The 18,759-nt window shown below is 28.9% G+C and overlaps 2 protein-coding genes across 4 annotated transcripts; one reads left to right on the top strand and one right to left on the bottom strand.

Annotated features, from left to right (window-relative positions):
* Positions 1 to 358: 358 nt before the first annotated feature.
* Positions 359 to 4,120, top strand: LOC111676077 (BTB/POZ domain-containing protein KCTD3). The gene is made up of 4 exons (XM_023436961.2): positions 359 to 698; positions 1,130 to 2,355; positions 2,584 to 2,703; positions 2,776 to 4,120. The coding sequence occupies exons 1-4, from the start codon at positions 643 to 645 to the stop codon at positions 3,714 to 3,716; spliced, it is 2,343 nt and encodes a 780-aa protein (XP_023292729.1). The 5' UTR covers positions 359 to 642; the 3' UTR covers positions 3,717 to 4,120.
* Positions 4,121 to 7,445: 3,325 nt separating this feature from the next.
* On the bottom strand, positions 7,446 to 15,252 carry LOC111676149 (serine-rich adhesin for platelets). Of its 3 annotated transcripts, XM_023437046.2 has the most exons (10): positions 13,966 to 14,395; positions 13,225 to 13,362; positions 13,031 to 13,161; positions 12,246 to 12,361; positions 11,850 to 12,177; positions 11,644 to 11,784; positions 10,620 to 11,302; positions 10,211 to 10,544; positions 8,867 to 9,423; positions 8,504 to 8,685 (listed from the first exon to the last, which is right to left on the bottom strand). In XM_023437046.2, exons 1-10 carry the CDS (start codon positions 14,091 to 14,093, stop codon positions 8,644 to 8,646), a joined length of 2,598 nt encoding a protein of 865 aa, XP_023292814.2. In that variant the 5' UTR covers positions 14,094 to 14,395; the 3' UTR covers positions 8,504 to 8,643. The 3 variants fall into 3 exon arrangements, with proteins under 3 accessions (XP_046805940.1, XP_023292813.2, XP_023292814.2); XM_046949984.1 differs by lacking the exon at positions 13,966 to 14,395 and adding an exon at positions 15,130 to 15,252 and having other exon boundaries at positions 7,446 to 9,423; XM_023437045.2 differs by having other exon boundaries at positions 7,446 to 9,423.
* Positions 15,253 to 18,759: the final 3,507 nt, after the last annotated feature.

The raw sequence follows: 18,759 nt of genomic DNA, 5'->3' as shown, positions 1-18,759 counted from the left end.
ATAAATGTTTATGTAAAAAATATAGTTTCTATATTCCATACAGTTTGCTTTTAGAATTTATGAAATAAAAATAGAAACATGATTGAATAGACTTTTTAAATTTTAGATTTTGTTATTAATAACGTTTGTAATAATGTGTGTCTATAGTAAAAACCCGAGTTTGTTTTTAGTTTTGACAATTAGAATAAATAATGGTAATTTTTAAAACTTTAAATTATTTGAAATTCTTTAAAACTTTTTAGTTACAAAAATTTATTTTGAGTTATGACATTTTCGAAGTAATTGAACAATATGTAACACTTTCTAAAAACTTATTTTAAAAATATATAGTTTTGGAAGAAAAGTCGCTAAATTAACAACACTGGTTTAAATGCAACAACGTCAACAACGTAGGAAACATTGATTAATTTTTTTCTTATGTGAATTTCCAAAAATAAAACAAACAATTGCATACTGGAATTTAAATGTTTAGTCATAAAATAATTTATTTAAATACAATAATCATTTGCATATTAGCATTTGAATAAGAAGACTGGAACAAATAACGGAGTAAACAAAAACAATCCGTTCGCAGAGTGAGTCGAGCAGATTAAAACAGACCCCATACAGCAGAAGCCACATAAAAGTTGGGACACAAAAGACATGTCCTACTTTGCTCATAGTGGTGATTTGGTTAATCTAAATGTAGGGGGTCAGAGGCAAGTGAAATCTTTTATTTTATACTATTTATTGTTTTTATTGCTGTGTATTTGTAATATTGCTTGATTACGTTGATGGATGATGATGTTTGTACATATTATATGTATAGTAATTTTTACTGTTGCGTTGGAGCTTCAAAAAAAAAAAAAATAAATAAATAAAAATAAAACCTATGATAACAAATAGTTTTGTTTATTTTGTGTATGTGTACTATTGTAAAATCTAAATGCATGCGATTTAGAATCACTTTCTGAGTCAATCGAACAATATACGAAGTACGTATATCTGCTGTCTTGTTGTTTAGAAATTTTTATATATTTTTCTAATAAAAGATCATCATCCAACTTCCGTGATAATTTGTTTAAAACTGAAAATGCTATAGGTATAAAGTTGGGGTTTTTAAGCTATACAGTTTTGTTTCTATTAATAGATTTTCCACATCACGCCAAACTCTTACCTGGATACCGGATACATTTTTTACAGCCTTACTCAGTGGGCGCATATCTAGCCTTAAAGATGAAACAGGGGCAATATTTATCGATAGAGATCCATCATTATTTTCTATAATATTAAATTATTTACGAACCAAGGAAATTGATATAAAAAACTGTGAAATACGAGCTTTACGCCATGAATCTGAATATTATGGTTTGACACCATTGGTAAAGCGTTTAGCACTATGTGAAGATTTAAATCATTCCTCTTGTGGAGATGTTTTATTCTACGGTTTTCTACCAGCTCCGGCTATACCGCCTAATGATAATATTGTTGTAAATCAACAACAAGGATGTTCTTCCATTGATTCTAATTCTCCGCGTAACAATGCGGTGAATATGTCAGCAGCACCAGTGCCGCTGGAACAATGCTTGCCATCAACTTCAACGGCCGGTTCAAATGCTCGTCCAGGTTCAATGGTGCGTGTGCCAGAATCTGCGAATGTGGTATCTAATCGTCTTAGCTCTCATTCACGTAATTCATCGTGGGATTTGAGATTGGGACGTGGTAGTTCTACTTCACAAGACAGCCGTTGCTGGTCAAATAACAATCGTGGTGAACATTCTCGAAATCCTTCTTTAGATTTTATGCGTCATTCTCGAAACTCATCGGCAGATTTAAATAAATTAATACGTAATGATGTCGGCTTAGTATTTTCGCCAACACTCAGTTCAAATTGGGTTGATCCCTTGCGTGTACAAATCATTAAAGCTCATCAAAATTGGTTCGCAGTGGCCTATGCTCATTTTGTGGCCTGTTACCGAGTCAAAGATTCCAATGGCTGGCAATTGGTTTTCACTTCTCCCTACATAGACTCCACAATCGAAAGGATTGCTATAAACTCCAAGGTTAACATGTCGACGGCTGAACCTATACCCAGCAAGATGGTGGCAATATCTTATGGCAGTCAGATACGTTTGTGGAGTATCCATGAGGGAGGAAATAAAACTGATATCGGTACATTTAATTTGAATGTACGAGTAGAGTATTTATTTTTTATTGGTAGCCAATTGGTAGCTTTGTCATCGTCGGGGAAAATAGGAGTCTGGCACGCTATGACCCAGCACTGGCAAATACAGGATTTGGTACCGGTTTTATCATTTGATTCCGCAGGTTCATTCCTACTATTGGGTTGTAACAACGGTTCCATATATTATATAGGTAAGTTTACAGATCAAAATTATAAAGTACAAAATATATCAAAATTACCATTTCAAATTTAAATATTTTTTTTATTACTGTTAAATGTGTCATTTCCTATGAACCTTTTTTAAAACCTGTATCTAAAGGTCGGCTATACAGAAAATAAATAATTAAAAATGATTGAATTTTAATTTTAGTACTATATTTAACTCAGTTTTATGTAAAATTATTTAACAATTTTTGCAGATATGCAAAAGTTTCCCTTGCGAATGAAGGACAATGATTTACTTGTAACTGAACTGTATAAAGATCCCAATTTAGATCCAATAACTGCAATTTCGGTGTATTTAACACCAAAAACTTCAAGTAAGTTGCATTGTTTTAGGCTGTTTATTTAATTTAACTTGTTTTGGATACATTTGTATATTTCTGTTGTAGGCATTAGTGGTAATTGGATTGAAATTGCTTACGGAACAAAAAGTGGTGCAGTACGTATTATTGTACAGCATCCGGAAACTGCTGGTCATGGTCCTCATCTTTTCGAAACTTTCACTGTACATCAAAGTCCTGTAACAAAAGTTATGCTCTCTGAAAAATATCTAGTTTCAGTGTGCAGTGAATATCACCATGTACGTACCTGGAGTCTGACCAGATTTCGTGGCATGTTATCAACACAGCCCGGCTCTACACCAGAGGCATCTTTTAAAATCGTATCTTTGGAAGCAACAGAATCGAATTATAGTTATGTAGCTGGCAATGATTTTGGTCCCTATGGTGATTATGATGAGCAAATATTTGTACAAAAAGTTGTACCAGAAACAGATCAACTGTATGTGCGTTTAGCTTCGAATGGTGAACGGGTTTGTGTGATAAAATCTGTTGATGGTTCGTCGATAACATCATTTTGCGTCCATGAATGTGAGGTTAGCTCTCGAATGGGCTCTCGTTTTATATTGACGGGTCATTGCAATGGCAACATACAAATGTGGGATCTCACAACAGCGCTATCTTTATTTTCCAAAAAAGATGAAAGCCAGGCGCAGAAAATCAATGGCGGACCCGATACCAACGAGCTACTCCGCCTACTTGACCAGTGTGAGATCAGTAATAGCCTCTGCTCAACGCCTTGTATGTCACCATGTCTCTCAGCTTTTGGAGGGATGGCAAATACCACTATAGCCCGCATGAAAGCCAGTAATTTGGCATTACTCAATCAGTCTCTGCAGCAGACATCAACGGCAGCGTCAACATCTTCATCAGCACCAGCATCATCGTCATCATCCGCAGCTGCCTCGTCATCAGCTCAACACCATCCCCAACAACCAGGACAATCTCAACACAATATGCCACATGGCAATGGTGGTAATATTAGTGAATGAAATACGGTAGCGACGTTTGCAGAGGCGGCGTTAGTCGGGCGTATTTCTTCACAATTTTCATTTTGTCATTTTTTTATTGGTTTTAAATATTTTTTGTGTAAATTGTTACGTTTCATAGTATGTTGCTTGTTTTACATATGTGTTTTGACGCTATGTTTTATAATTACTATCTGATAGCATCACTAAAACCACCCTAAATTAACCTTGAAAAGGTAACTCGTAAAAATATTAAATTTAATTAGACGTTTATAAAACATGTGTAATAAACAGATATTACACATGTTTTATAAATGTTTCTCAGCATATACATTACCTATATATAATATATTTTTTAAATAAACATTTTCTATATTCTATGTACAGGTAGATATTTAATTTTTTTTATTAAAAATTCTTTAAAAAGAGTTCATCACATACACATTTTTATTCCACAAAAAAAGTTTTGAATAACACAAACATACTTGTTTTTCAATTAATAAAATATAGACAATTTAAAATATAAACATTCTGTTGACTTATTTGGTTGTTTAAGAATGCAAAAAATCTATGAACCTGCATTCTTCAAAAATATGGAAAATAACTGACTAGTTGGGGCGCAAACACAATGTTTTCAACAGTAATGAAATCAATTATGAAATAAATAAGACTAGACTTTTTTCAAACACATTTCTTTATTATTAAATTTAATCATTATAAATAATTATTACAATTTTTTGAAATAGCAAGACAACACAATACATTAAACATTTATATCACTTAATAAATTGTTTAGAGATCATTGTTATTACTAAAAATATTCATTACAAATTTTTAAACAACAAGGCAACGACAAATACATTTTAACAAAACTAAGTTATATCATATCAACTAATAAATTGTTAAGAGTAAGTTTTAAATGTTCTTGGGACATATATAAATATTTTTGTTTTAAAGCTAAATTATGTTTGTTTAAATCGAATGACTTGGTTTCCAAATATATGTTTAAAATTTCCTCAAAATCTGAATCTTTAATGTCCTCCGATAAATGCCGAAACAAGGAGCGTACATCATTATAACTTTTAAAAAGTTCTTGTAACTCTACTTTATCTTGTAGCCCGATGGAATCTTTTTCGTTTTGTGGAATGTATGTTTCCACTGAATTAAAAACTTGTTGGATATTTAAGGAAAATTCTTTAATTTTTAATTCAAAATAACGATTATAATACTTCTCACGCAATTGACAAATTTTTCTAAAGCGCTCATCTATTTTCCGATACCAACCACTGAGGGTATTAAAATCATTACTAGAATGTGGTTTGTCACACAGAGGCTTACTTATAATTGTGTGATTAATGTTGTAAGGCGTGGACAAAGATAATCCTTTCGTTGGCCAATTCTTTAACAATGGCAAGGATGTGCGACGTTCTTTTTTCAGTTTTATATTCAGATTATTATTCAAATCCTTATTTTGGTCTGGTAGAATAAAATTTGTGGAAACATTTGAAGATAAAGTTTTACGGCGATTTAAATTGACCAACTTTTTGCTCAACAGCAATTCTTTTCTTCTCCTGTTTTTAATCACGCTATGGGCCATTTGCAGCATTTCTATTGTATCAGCTGTCATTTTAATATTGGTCGGCACATCGAATAGCAAAAGAGTATTAAGACTGGCTATACCTTCTATGTGGCCTGAGAGACTTATCGTCAAACCAGAATGTATAAAATTACAATCTAGTCCTTGACAGCCTTCACCCATATGATCCATATATTGGTGCCAATGATTGCGATCATCGGTACTCATCAAATCTAAATATATATTAAAAAGTGATAATTTTACTTTAAAAAGATTTTGATGGTGGTCAACTAAAGAAAATGTAAACTGCAATTTCTCATGTCCTTTATTATCAGCAAACTTATAATTATATTCATTTAAAAGCCACAACAGTAGATCTCTAGTAGAACGAAATTCATTTGCGGAATTTCTTCTTAACCTGAAGGTTTTATCATTATAATTGCAATCATCATCGCTATTGTCTCCTAGTCCAGCTAGATTGGCTTTCATTGTGAACCCTTTTTCAGATGGTGCATTTTTCGAATTTCCTACGCTTGCCGCTATGTCCAGACATTCCAATTTAATATATTGCAATTTATATTTCTGATGATAAATTCGTTTATTAAGAAATGTTATGAAAAGATCAAAGAATATGGTGATATCCATTTCTTGCTTAGTTGCAAAACGTATTATACAAGTATTTTTATGTTTAACCAGAAGATCATCCATTACTATAGCTAGTTCACATTTGATCATTTCAACAGTAGAATGACTAACGTGATCGAAATGCATTTTATGAGAAATGTTCGTAAAAGGGCCATCATCTTCTTCAATCGATAATAAATTTAATTGCAATGATTTATCATCGATTAATAATACCTCAGCTTTTGTGTTATCATATGCTGGATTATCGTTTAAGGATTGTAGAGAACGTATTGGTTGCAAAGGTTGTACTACATGTCGATTTAAATTTCCTTTTAATCCCTTCCTGAGAACACATTTAAAATTTGTATTTTGATCCTCAACATCTTGTTCATTAATGTGGATAACAACACGCAAATTATTTAAATTTTTATTAGCACTCATAATTATTTTATTTAAAAATTGTAAAACATTAATGCAATATGATTTTTATAAGTACATACATACGTATTAAGTAATCTTTTTATTTTCTTTGAGCTTTGTTTCTTTTATTTAATAACGGCTTTATAAATAAATGAAGATAATAGATGATTTTAGCACTTTAATTAACCCACGTTGAAAGCAAAAACTAAAGATGTGCTTGTTAACCCATTAGATCAAAAACACCTTAAAACTAAAAAAATTAATATGGGTTAATTAAAAAAAAAATGAAGAAATTAAGACGAATTTTAAAACTTTTTATGTTTCAGTAATTTTTTCATAAGAATTACAGTATTCGGTGTACATTTTCAAAATTTTATATATTTTGTGCTAGTTTTGATTCTTTAAAATTCTATCCTGAAATTCCTTTTGACTAAATTTATTATTTACCTTCATCAATGGAAAACAAAAACGTGTTTTTGTTACACATCTCAAAATTTACCTTGCATTGTTTTGTAATGATTCCCAAAATATTTTAAGTATAGCGATGACCGTTCGTGAGCTAGACCAAATTAAAAAAGGTATTTTTGAATTATTTTTTGTTTTGAAACTAAAGATCACATATGGGATATCGTTTGAAAGGGGTTTTAAAGCCGCATCAAATGATGTATTAATCAAAAATAACCGTCAGCTCATAATTGTCATATTCCAAAATATTAAAAACTTTAGTTTTTCACTAATAAAAATTAAATGTATGCACAATTTTGCACAAAAGTCTTTTTAAATGATACCACATTTTTGTATATTTGTTTAAGAAATACTGCAAAATTAAAAAAAAAACAGTAAATAAAAAGGGATTTTTTGTAAGAGGCCCAGCCCACGGCCATCGATAGACTAGAAATATTTTGGAAACCATTATAAAATATAACAAAAATTTTTTGAAGAAGGGTAAAATATTGAATTTAAAATGAAATGTCCAGCTCAGGAATGGACAAAACGTACCCGAAAATATTTTGGGTAACAACATATTACATTAGAGCACCATTTTTTGAGAGTTAGTCTAATGTATACTTGTTGTCTTTTAAACTTACCAGTTATCAATTATATAATACTAATTAATAAAAACTTCGATATTATTTTATAGGCATATTAAAAAAGGCCTTATTTAATATATAATTTTATTTCATTTGTATGTTCTGAAATAATAAATAATTTAATAAAAAATTAAACATATGTAAATTTTTTGTAATGTAATTTCTCTTTTCTATTCTCAACTTTAGATATAATTTTTTATCTAAGCAAATCAAAATAAAAAATAAAATAAAAATTTTAATGTTTTAACAAAAGTGCATGAGTGCGTTTAATTGTGCTTTGTATTGTATAGTTTAAAGAAAAAAATAATAATAACTATTTTTAAAAAAATTATAAAACAACAAGAAAAAAAAAAACAACTTTAGCTGCATTTGGTGCCCCAATGTGACACTCAATAATGGAGTAAAACAAAAATGGAGAAAAAAATAAAATAAAAATGGTGAAGAGAAAAGATCAAACAAATATAAGTATTACAAATAAAAACAATTTTTAAATAATAATTATAATAAAATCTGTGTATGTGTATTTACATACGGAGTGTATAGTACAAAGTACTATTAAAACATTTACAATTTCATAGAGTACAAAAATAATTATTTCCCCTATTTACAAATTTTCCAAAAATAGTTTGTATTTTTTTCAAAAATTTGTATAAAAAAATTGGAGAAATAAAATATTGTACAATAGAATTTGGAAATGGTACTTAATTTTTTTCTTAAATAATGAAAATCAAACTTTTTTAAAGCTATAAACGAAGATTCTTATAAAGTATCATTGAAATGATATGTGTGTATGTGCAAATACTTAATAATGATGGAGATTGCTAAGCAAAGCCTTAAAAATATATATGTATTTTCCCTATAACTCTGGCTAACTGTGTCACTACAACAGCACTATTAATTTATTTAATTGTTGATTTGTTTGTATATATCTATATGTTTATATAAAAAGTCATTAATCGTTTAATTAATGGAATCACTTTAGAGTACTTAAAAAATTGTGTTTATACTTGAAAATAGTCATTGACCAAAATATCTGCATTTGGATCAGCTGTCAAATTAATTTTGGAACCATTTGTTGCTAATGTTTTGTTGGTGGAATGTTCTGTTTGCATGGCTGACGGCGTATGGGCTGATGAACTGGTGTTTGATGTAGCCGGACTTAATGGTGGCGAACTTAGTTGGGTGTCATCAGAGAACTCGGTCTGCAGACGTTCATATGGATTTTCCTGGCCAGATGTATTTAAATAGCAGACGGATTCATAGTTGGGGTCAGTTTCACTTCCTGTAAGGGATTCATATTGAGAAGAGGAGGTAGGAGTTTGGCGTGAACTTATTGTGCTAGTGGTGGTCTGATTAGTGGATGTGGAATTAATGGAACTAGTGTTTAAGATGGAGCTACTAGTAATGGATGTTGGTGAAGTTATGGATAAATCAGCGGTGCGTGGTGTTAGTAACTCATCTACCATTGACTTGCTGGAATTGCTGAGAGGCAAAGTTGGTGTAGTCGGCTCAATTTTCTCAGCAATGCGTGCATAGTGATCGCTATCAGTTTCATTACTGCCTTCCGCTCCTCCCTTAGCTTCCAAAATACTGGCATAGTTGTGGTTAGCATCTGGACCCTTGACATCGGCAATAGTACTATAACCCCCAGTAGTGACATTGCGCATATCATCGCTCTCTTCTCCCTTCACCTTGCTGTAACCGTCAATGGAATCTTCATCGATATTTATACGTTTCTTTTCCAATACTTTGGCATAACCATCATCCGAGGCACCTGCTGAATTGATGCAAGCAGTAACATTTGGTCCTTTAAGCACTTCATAATTTGGATCATAGTCGGAAGATTTTTTTTCACTGTCATCAATTAAGGAGGAATTAATTTTTGGTTTTAATAATGTTTCGTATCCAGGATCGTTTGAACTATTTGTTAAGCCGGGATTAGCAATAGTTTCATAATGTTTATCGCTACTGTTTAATTGTACACTATAGACGGTAATCGGTGGTTTTGATGAGGTATGAACTAAAATATTTTTGGGAAATAGGAGCAAATTTTAAAAAAAGTTACAAAAACGAAATTGCCAAATTTTTAAATAGTCTAATAAAATTTTAATTTAAAAAAAATATTAAATTATAATATTTTTATTTACAGTTCTTAAAATTAAATTTAAACATGAATTTTTTAATTGATTTCGATTAAAGCTAAAATTATATTTTTCACTGTGGTATAATTACATATTTGAAGTGCATACTATAGCATGATCAGTAAACCTTTTTTAGAATCAAGTCTTCAAATAATAAGGATATTTTTTATGAACCACACCACTCTTATATCCATAAAAAAGTCCTCATAAAACATTTATTAAAATCAGATTTACTTTTCACTTTACAAATTAAAAAGTAATAAAATCATTACAGAATCGTTGTCATGCAAATACTAATAAAACAAGCACGAATTTTTAAGATACTAACCACTGGTTCCAAATTTGAGAAATTCGTTGTATTATTACATTTTAGTTTAGTTTGTCTTTTGACATTAAAAATGATAATGGAATTGATTTTTTGTCTCATTTTGGCAAAACTAAATTTTTATGTCACAAAATTTGTAATTTAAATGGGTAAAAGGAGTATAAAGCATAAAAGCGTTAATTATTTTTTTTTTTTTGGAACAAATAAAAAAGTGTTTAGGAAGATATAAAACCATGGAAGAGGAAAAAAGACACATACATATGAACAACATAAAAATATATACGTAGATATTTTTTAGGAAAAATGTTTTAAATTAGAAAGTAATGCAAAATACTACATACCACCTTCACGTTGGCGTTCCTTTTGTAAAATATGAGCATAACAATCAGATTTTCGATTTTCAATGACTCCATGCGATGAATTTGATCTCATAGCATCGGCTGGTATAGTTTCGTAACCGTGATCCTTAGTGGCGCCATAGCTATTGCTGCGTAAGCGGCTTCTATCGCCTGAGCTTAAAACACTAACATTATTTTCTAAAAGATCAGCGGCCATTGAATCTAGAGGACTCAAGCCTAAATTAGCAGAATTATGTTCATCGTTTTTGCGTTGCAATACTGGTGAATTATTTTGTGATGAAGGTGAGTTTCTTGAAAATTTATTTTTCTTCATGACCTGTAATAAATAATAAAAAAATATACAATTTTTAAATTGTTACTTTATAATAAAATAATGTAAAAAAGTGTTTACCTTAGCATACATTCCCTCTATATCTTTGGAAGGACTTAGGCTTTTGTTTCTACGTTGCGGTGAACCATCTTGTTGCGATAGTTCTCCAGAGCCCAATTCATTCAACTCACCCGCACATTCAATCACAGATATAACAGAATTTCGTCCCGAAGTCAAGTTGCTGGTGGAACTCATTGCTTGCAATTGAGTGCTTGACGAAAGATTTGACTTTGGAGTCGGTGGTAGAGGCGAATTAGCCTGTCGTTTTTCGGGTTTTGGTGAACCTAAATTGCACAAAGAAGAACTATTATTAGACGATGCTGAGGCCTGCCTCGAATGCATTTGGGCCCGTAAACTATCAACAGGTGGTGGAATTGGTGTATTATTCGAATTGTGCTCTAAGCTGCTACGTAAAGGTCCTATAACTGTACTAGACGAATGTTGAGACGACAATGAAGTATTTGCTTGTTCACATGATAATAGTGAAGTATTATGAGGTGCTGCTGCACCAGTCAGCGTAGAGTTTGATGATGCCAAAGTTGATGTACTGGCATTATTGATTTCAACTGAAACTACTATAGAATTAGGTGATTGCATTGGTTGTATCTGGGCATATGTCTCAGAACCACTAGTATAAATATCAGTTGTGGTATTGGCATGTTGTAAACGTGTATTGGGATCTTCAATGGCAGCATAGGTTTCGTCTATGTTTAAAATACATAATTTGAAATTTGTATTGTAATTAGTTATATACATTTTATGACAACTGATCAGAAGTTTTATTTTTGCATACTCGATTAAGCTAAATAATTATTTAATTTTTTTTAAAAATCCATTAGAAAATTGGTGTTTAATCTTCATCTTTAATATGAATATATTAACATTTTTAAAAGAAAATACCATTTTTTTGCTGCAAATAAGATTATTGTAAATTTTTCTTTGAAGCCAATCTTTTTTGTTAAAAAGGTTTTATTTAGTGAAAAATTTACTCAATTATCAATTCAGCCCAATTATTCATAATTTACAACATAATTTTACAACTTACCCGAATCATCTGATACTGTGGCATAATGCGAATCATTTACATCACGAGAATGTGTTGTGCTGCGTATTTGCACTTGTGGTGCTGGTTGTTGTGCCAAAATATTGGCTAAAGGTTCTCGTACACTAATACTGGTATAACCTTCTGTAAAATAATTAAAACATATTGTAAATTAAATTGGGAAACAAATTAAAAAATATATATATTACTGGAAGAATCCTGTGAGTCTCCACTAAAATGTTGATTAGCTATTGGTGGCGTCATATAAGGTAAATCTTGACTGGCCGATATCATGCCAGCAATTGCCGAAGCAGCAGGTATTTCAACCTGAGGTGCAGGGGTTTCATTGTGATTTTGAGAATTATCACTGTGATGTGATGTACGCTGTTGATGTTGTTGTTCATTGATTATAGAAACAGATTGTGTACCTATTGACTGACTGCTAATGTCTACGTGGGATGTATTAAGTTGTGCATTAGCAGATTGAGATGTTGATGGTGCATTTAACTGAGCATAAGGATGTTCCGTTGGTCTTACCTGTTTGGTTTGTGTAAAATAAATTAGGAGATTATTTTATTTTATTTGATGTGTTTTTAATAACTTACTTTAGCATAGTCGTGTGGCGAGTTTTTAACTCTTGAATATGGTGAACTAACGTCATCTGCTTGACTTATGGAACTATGTTGTGAAACACTTATTTGTTTTTTCAAACTGGGAGTAGCTAAAAAATAATAAAATTTTATTTTTTGACTTTTAACCGTTTAGAGTAAATGCAATAAGGTTATAAAATATTTAGGTATAATTTCCATTTTGAAAAAGTTTATTATATTATCATTTTATTTGTAAATGTAACAAGAAGCTGTTTATTTTTTAAACAAAAAAGTCTCTTTAACATGATTTCATTTTTTGTGGAATTTGAACTTTTATGAAATCTATAAAGATAAGCCAAAGGATAATTATTAAATTAATTTTGCAGAGAAGATTTAAATACATAAATATTCATTTGTACCAATGCAAATATTTCCATTAATTTATTAATTTAGAAATAAAAATTGATTTAGAATAGGTACGATTTAAATAAATATTTTTTTTTATACTACAACCAGTAGTATGAAGTATCTTTGGCAAATATGTACTTTTATTAAATAATAGCATAATAATGAGGGTTGAGTCATTTGACCTTCTAAAATTAAATAGGTGCTAAAACGAAAAGTAAATCAAGTTTTTATGAGAATAAATGTTACACAAAAAAAAAAGATATTTGGTAAAAAAGAGGCTGCGATTGTATTTATATTTTTCTACTTTTTTATATTTATATAGGTAGTAGGTATTAAAAAATTTAAAACTTAGCTTACAATATGATATAAGAACAAATAGCATTTAAACTTACGACTTTTAATCTGATTTTGAGATTCCAATAGCATTTTATCAGCTACAGTTTCATACAACTCTGAGCCAGTATCGCCATTAACATCAGCTACTGGTATATCGGGCAAGGAACGATGTGCTGCAGTACTAGCTCTAAAAAAATAACAATATTAAACTTTAATTATTTTTCCACTCAAAAAACAGCAATTATTATACCTTTTCTCAGAGTCTCCTTGGGAAATAGTTGAATTATTAAGATCTGCATGTGATTCACTGGTATTTAAGGTGGTAACTACTACTAAATCATCAGGATTATTTAACTTTACTTTACCCTCCAGACCCATAAGGTCATTTCTATAAAGATTAAAAATTTTTAAAGAGAATATAAATAAAATTATATAGGTACTTAAAATATCTTAAGCGAAGCATAACAAAAAATTAATAACATCACAATATTACAGCGAATAATAATTATGTTGCATTATCACACAATATGTATATAAGTAAAAAATCAAAAATTATGTGAGTATATTGATTTTGTCATTCCGTTTACTATTCATCTACAAATTTTCTCGATTGATAAAAATTACTTGCAAATGCTTCAACTATCATTCCGGAATAAAGTTTAAACTGTTTATTAGAAAGAAATTTAGTACTAGTTTTAGTTAAAATATCTGTTGTATCTAATATTATTTATAATAAAGTTTTAGTTATAAGGTGTAACAGTTTCGGTCTTCACTGACTACAATTTATTGTTTTTTTTTCTTTTTGTAACATGATGCATTGGTGCTTGCTTACTTTCCCCGTGAATTCAATTTACTATTACAACTACAACAACAACAATATCAACATAATCATCAATACATCACATCTAGAGCTGTTGTTTTTGTTGTTTTTAGAAAGGTTTCACTTAGAGTAAGCTCAAAATAAATACGAATCTCCCTTGTTTTTACTTACTTTGGGATTTTTTTCTTGCAACAGAGACAGGCTGCCAACATTACCACCAATGTTAGGGCAACATTTGCCGACATTAATAATATAGACAAAAAATTTTCCTTTTTATAATCCTCCTCGTCTTTTAACATTATTTATTGTAGTTTTCGTTGGAATTTCCCTTTAAATTTGTAATAATTTTTTATTATTGGTTGAAGGTAAAGCCAAAGGCAGTAAAAATTTGTATAAGCAACTAAAAAAATGTCTCGTAGACATTGGACGTATTTGTAAATATGTATAAAAATCTATAAAAGGAAAGTAATAACTGCCAATGTTCACTTTTAAAGTATTTTTCACACTTTTCTTAAAAATCCTATTGCATTTTTTTACATTAATACACAATTAAAAATAGGAATCCACACAAAAATTCATAAACTGAGATGAAAAAGTAAAATAAAAATATTTGGAGTGAAATAAAACATACAATTTTAACAAAACTCTTTTCCACAGAGTTGTAAAAAATAGTATGATGTACGTTTTTAATATTTATAAGGAGAATTTACACTGCCTTATCCAAAAACAAGTAATATGTTATCAATGGCTACTAAAACTAGTTTTTATATAAAAAAGTGTGTTATAAATCATTGTTAACTTTAATATAAGTGTTTGGATATGTTTACATAAAACTTCTTTCTTGAAAGATCTTGTTTTTTGAATCATTTAAAAAATAAAATAAAGAAGCCAGACGATTTTTCAATATTTTCGACTTTCTATTTTAGTAATAGAACCCTAAACACAATCATTCCAATACTTTTAAAACAAAAGTTTTTTTATTTATAATCAGTGAAATATTACGTTTTCTTTTAAATCTTCTAAAAAAATTACAATATTTATTAATTGGTTACACAACATAGAATATTAAAAGAAAAATAAAATTTTATATATGTAAAATTTATGCTGGTGATTATTAAAAAATTAACAGTTTTAGAAACTTGTACGATTTAGCACTTTTTCATGTGAAGCTACTGGTAACACTGGCCATTGATAGAAAAAACGAATGAACTGCAGCCAACTTCGGTCTAAACAGTAAAATCATAAAAAGTATACCAGATGTTTTATAGAAACAAGCCGTTACAAAATTATTTTTTTCTTTACATTTAAATTATAAAGATTTTAAACTATACTTACTTAATAAAACTTCATTAATATAAACCAATTAATGTAAATAATTATATATTTTTTAATAATTCCTAAGATTGTAACCAAACATCACTCAGATAAAAATTGTAACATTTAAGAGTTGCCATATTGTGTTTGTACTCTACCCCAGACCAAACAATATGGTAGTTCACAAATTGACATTTCATTGAGTGTTTTTTTCATCCGGTTTCGTTAAGCGTTACTAAAATTCGTGTACGTTTTTTAAATAATTAAAATATAAGTAAATTGTTCAATTACGTTTAAAAAAATTAGTGAAAAAAGTTAATAACAATATGATTTATGAATTTAATAAAAAAACTTATCAATATCTATCGTGAAATAGTGAAAATGTTGGCCACAAGTTTTGCGACTCCATGTTTGTTTAGTGGAGCCCTAGGGCTCCGTCATTTCTTTTGTTTTTGCATACATGCTTTTGCTATGTCATTGCAATCGCAGTTGTTGTTGTAAGAATATTAGTATGTGCAACAAGTTAAACTTTATTGTCATGCGTAAAGACAGAATACAAGATGTGTATAAATATGCAATAGCTATGTGTTTTTTTGTCTTTGCTTTTTGTTTCATTGAAGAAGTATTTTATTAGAGTAAATTAAATGGCGGTCGTGTTTGAATATGTGTATGTTTGTGTAATTAAGTGCGTTATTGGCATAATATGTAATTAATGTTAATTAATTTGTAATTAATATAATAATGTAAAATCTTTAAAATTTTTATATTTATTTAAATAAAAAAATAAAAAAGTTCTAAATTAATGTAAATATTCAAGTAAAAATAAATTTTAATAAAAAATTATTATTATTAAATTTAAAAAAGTGGGTTTTCAAGTTCAATTAATTAAATTAATAAATATAATATGATAATTATAAGAACTAGGAGGAAATTTCGCAGCTTCTAAGGTAAGAATATTTTTTATATTTTTGGTTTAAAGTACATACATATACAATGTATATTATACATTATGTTCATATATATTTAAGTCACAACTCCAGTTTTGTTTTAAGTTTTATTAATAACACTTATCAAAAAATGAAGTTGTTTAAAAGCTTGAATGATTTTTTAAGCAAATTTTAAAACTTTAAGGGTATGTGATCAATAAAGAAGATATCTCTCACTTATTAGCGATAACTGAATTTTTAATTTTGAGGATTTCGGAGAAGATAATTATTTTGGTAACATTTTTGAAAAATAGTCTTTATTTTTAACTGTATGTTAAGTTAATACGAATGTATTTAATATAATGACATAGTTTTGTTAGAATATTTCTCTAATTTTTTTTAATTTTTTATACGCTTCACCTTCCTGAGAATGGTATATATGTTTGTCATTCCGTTTGTAATTTCTATAATATAATTTTCCGACCCTATAAAGTATATTCATATATTCTGGATCCTTATAGATAGCGGAGTCGATTTAGCCATGACCGTCTATCTGTCTGTGTGTATGTTGAAATCAGTTTTTAGAAGACCCCAGATATCCGAATTTTTTTTTGAGCCTTGACTACGTAAGAACTTGCAAAAAGGGACTTTTTGGTAATTTTTCTTTCTACAAAAGGACTTTTTGAATTTTCTATAATATTGAACCTAGAAACAAGAAATTTAGCATGTAGAGCCCGGATTAGGCCAGAAAACATAAAAGGGGACTTTTTGGTACTTTTTCGTTCTACAAAAGGTACTTTTTGAATTTTCTATAATATTAAACCTAGAAACATGAAATTTAGCATGTTGGGCCTTGACTACGTAAGAACTTGCAAAAAGGGACTTTTTGTTAATTTTTCTTTCTACAAAAGGTACTTTTTGAATTTTCTATAATATTGAACCTAGAGACATGATATTAAGTATGTAAAGCCCGGATTAGTCCAGAACACATAAAAGGGGACGTTTTGGTACTTTTTCGTTCTACAAAAAGTACTTTTTGAATTTACTATAATATTGAACCTAGAAACATGAAATTTAGCATATAGGTACATGTACCTATCTCTCACTTATTAGCGATTTCATGTTTCACAAAAGGTACTTTTTGAATTTTCTATAATATTAAACCTAGAAACATGAAATTTAGCATGTTGGGCCTTGACTACGTAAGAACTTGCAAAAAGGGACTTTTTGTTAATTTTTCTTTCTACAATAGGTACTTTTTGAATTTTCTATAATATTGAACCTAGAGACATGATATTAAGTATGTAAAGCCCGGATTAGTCCAGAACACATAAATGGGGACGTTTTGGTACTTTTTCGTTATACAAAAGGTACTTTTTGAATTTACTATAATATTGAACATAGAAACATGAAATTTAGCATATAGGTACCTACAAAAAGGGACATTTCTCGTGCTACAAAAGGTATTTTTTGAATTTTCTATAATATTGAACCTAGAAATATTATGTAGAGCCTGGATTAAGTGGGAACCCATAAAAGGAAGTTTTTGCTACTTTTTTGTTCTTCAAAAATTACTTTTTGAAATTTCTATAATATTGAACCTTGAAATATGAAGTTAAGGATATATAAGATTCGGCACAGCCGAATATAGAAATCTTACTTGTTAATAGTCCAATAGTATGTCACATTTTTTAATTTGTTTTTGTTTAAAAAAAAAAATATTTGAAAAATTTTAATGACATACAACGATACGACATCGATTGTAAATTGGACAAATATTTCTCAGTTTAGTGTTTTAAATACTTTTTATGTACATGTTTAAACGATTTTGTTTTTTATATCTTAATTGAATGGATATTTACATACATATTAAAATAGTTTACAGTTAAAATATAAAAAATATAATATTAGTGGAAAAATTACAAAATATTATAGAATTTTAATATACAGTCAGAAGGCCTAAATAATGAAAATGTAAAAATTTACATGATTTACAAAGTATACTAAATCAAAGTACAGTGGACGTTAACGTATGCTCTTTATTACGAATGGCAAATTTTTTTCACTGTAATTTTTTGTATTCATTGCAAATGTTTTGTATTTTTAACATTTCTTTATACACAATTTACTGGATGTAATTTTTCAAACTAACAATTATTTATTACTATTAATGGAAAGTATTTTATTAGTTCAAGACAATAACTTTATTGAAAAAATATTGATGCCTTAATATTCCGTTATTGAAAATGCCATAAATATTTTACAAATTAATAAACATTCATGAAAAATTCTTTTTTTTTAATTAGTAAAATGTTATTTATATATGAACTAATAATTTTTTAATAATTTTTTTACATTAAAAAAAGTGAGTTTTGGGATTACTATAATGGACGTCCACTGTGTAATACGAATTCAGACTCTCACATATGGGAAATAACTCTCTTTCTCTTACAAGTTCTGAGTACATTCAATAATTTTCTAAAAAATTTACCATACTTTTTTCATCCTTTTTTAACGATTTTAGTTCTAAAACTTTTTGTTTAAAATCTAATTTATATTTTTTGTTTTATTTTTAGGTAAGAGTTATATTTTTGCAAATTATTTTATGGTAAGAGATTTGAATTTTGTTATTATATATTTATTAATTTTTTTTATATGTATACATATAATGAAATCATTTATTAAAATCAATATATGTATAGACATATTCGCAAAAAAAAAAACA

The sequence above is a fragment of the Lucilia cuprina genome, chromosome 4, assembly GCF_022045245.1.
Source record: "Lucilia cuprina isolate Lc7/37 chromosome 4, ASM2204524v1, whole genome shotgun sequence".
Classification (NCBI taxonomy): Eukaryota; Metazoa; Arthropoda; class Insecta; order Diptera; family Calliphoridae; genus Lucilia; species Lucilia cuprina.
Note: the sequence above shows the minus strand (reverse complement) of the source record. Positions and strands in the feature narration are given on the sequence as shown.

Coding starts and splice junctions, on each gene's coding strand:
- LOC111676077 (XM_023436961.2), top strand. CDS start 643: ATGTCCTACTTTGCTCATAGTGGTGATTTGGTTAATCTAAATGTAGGG. Junction 699..1,129: donor CTAAATGTAGGGGGTCAGAG/GCAAGTGAAATC, acceptor TTCTATTAATAG/ATTTTCCACATCACGCCAAA. Junction 2,704..2,775: donor TTTAACACCAAAAACTTCAA/GTAAGTTGCATT, acceptor TTTCTGTTGTAG/GCATTAGTGGTAATTGGATT.
- LOC111676149 (XM_023437045.2), bottom strand. CDS start 14,093: ATGTTAAAAGACGAGGAGGATTATAAAAAGGAAAATTTTTTGTCTATA. Junction 13,363..13,965: donor TGCAAGAAAAAAATCCCAAA/GTAAGTAAAAAC, acceptor TAATCTTTATAG/AAATGACCTTATGGGTCTGG. Junction 13,162..13,224: donor CAAGGAGACTCTGAGAAAAG/GTATAATAATTG, acceptor TTATTTTTTTAG/AGCTAGTACTGCAGCACATC.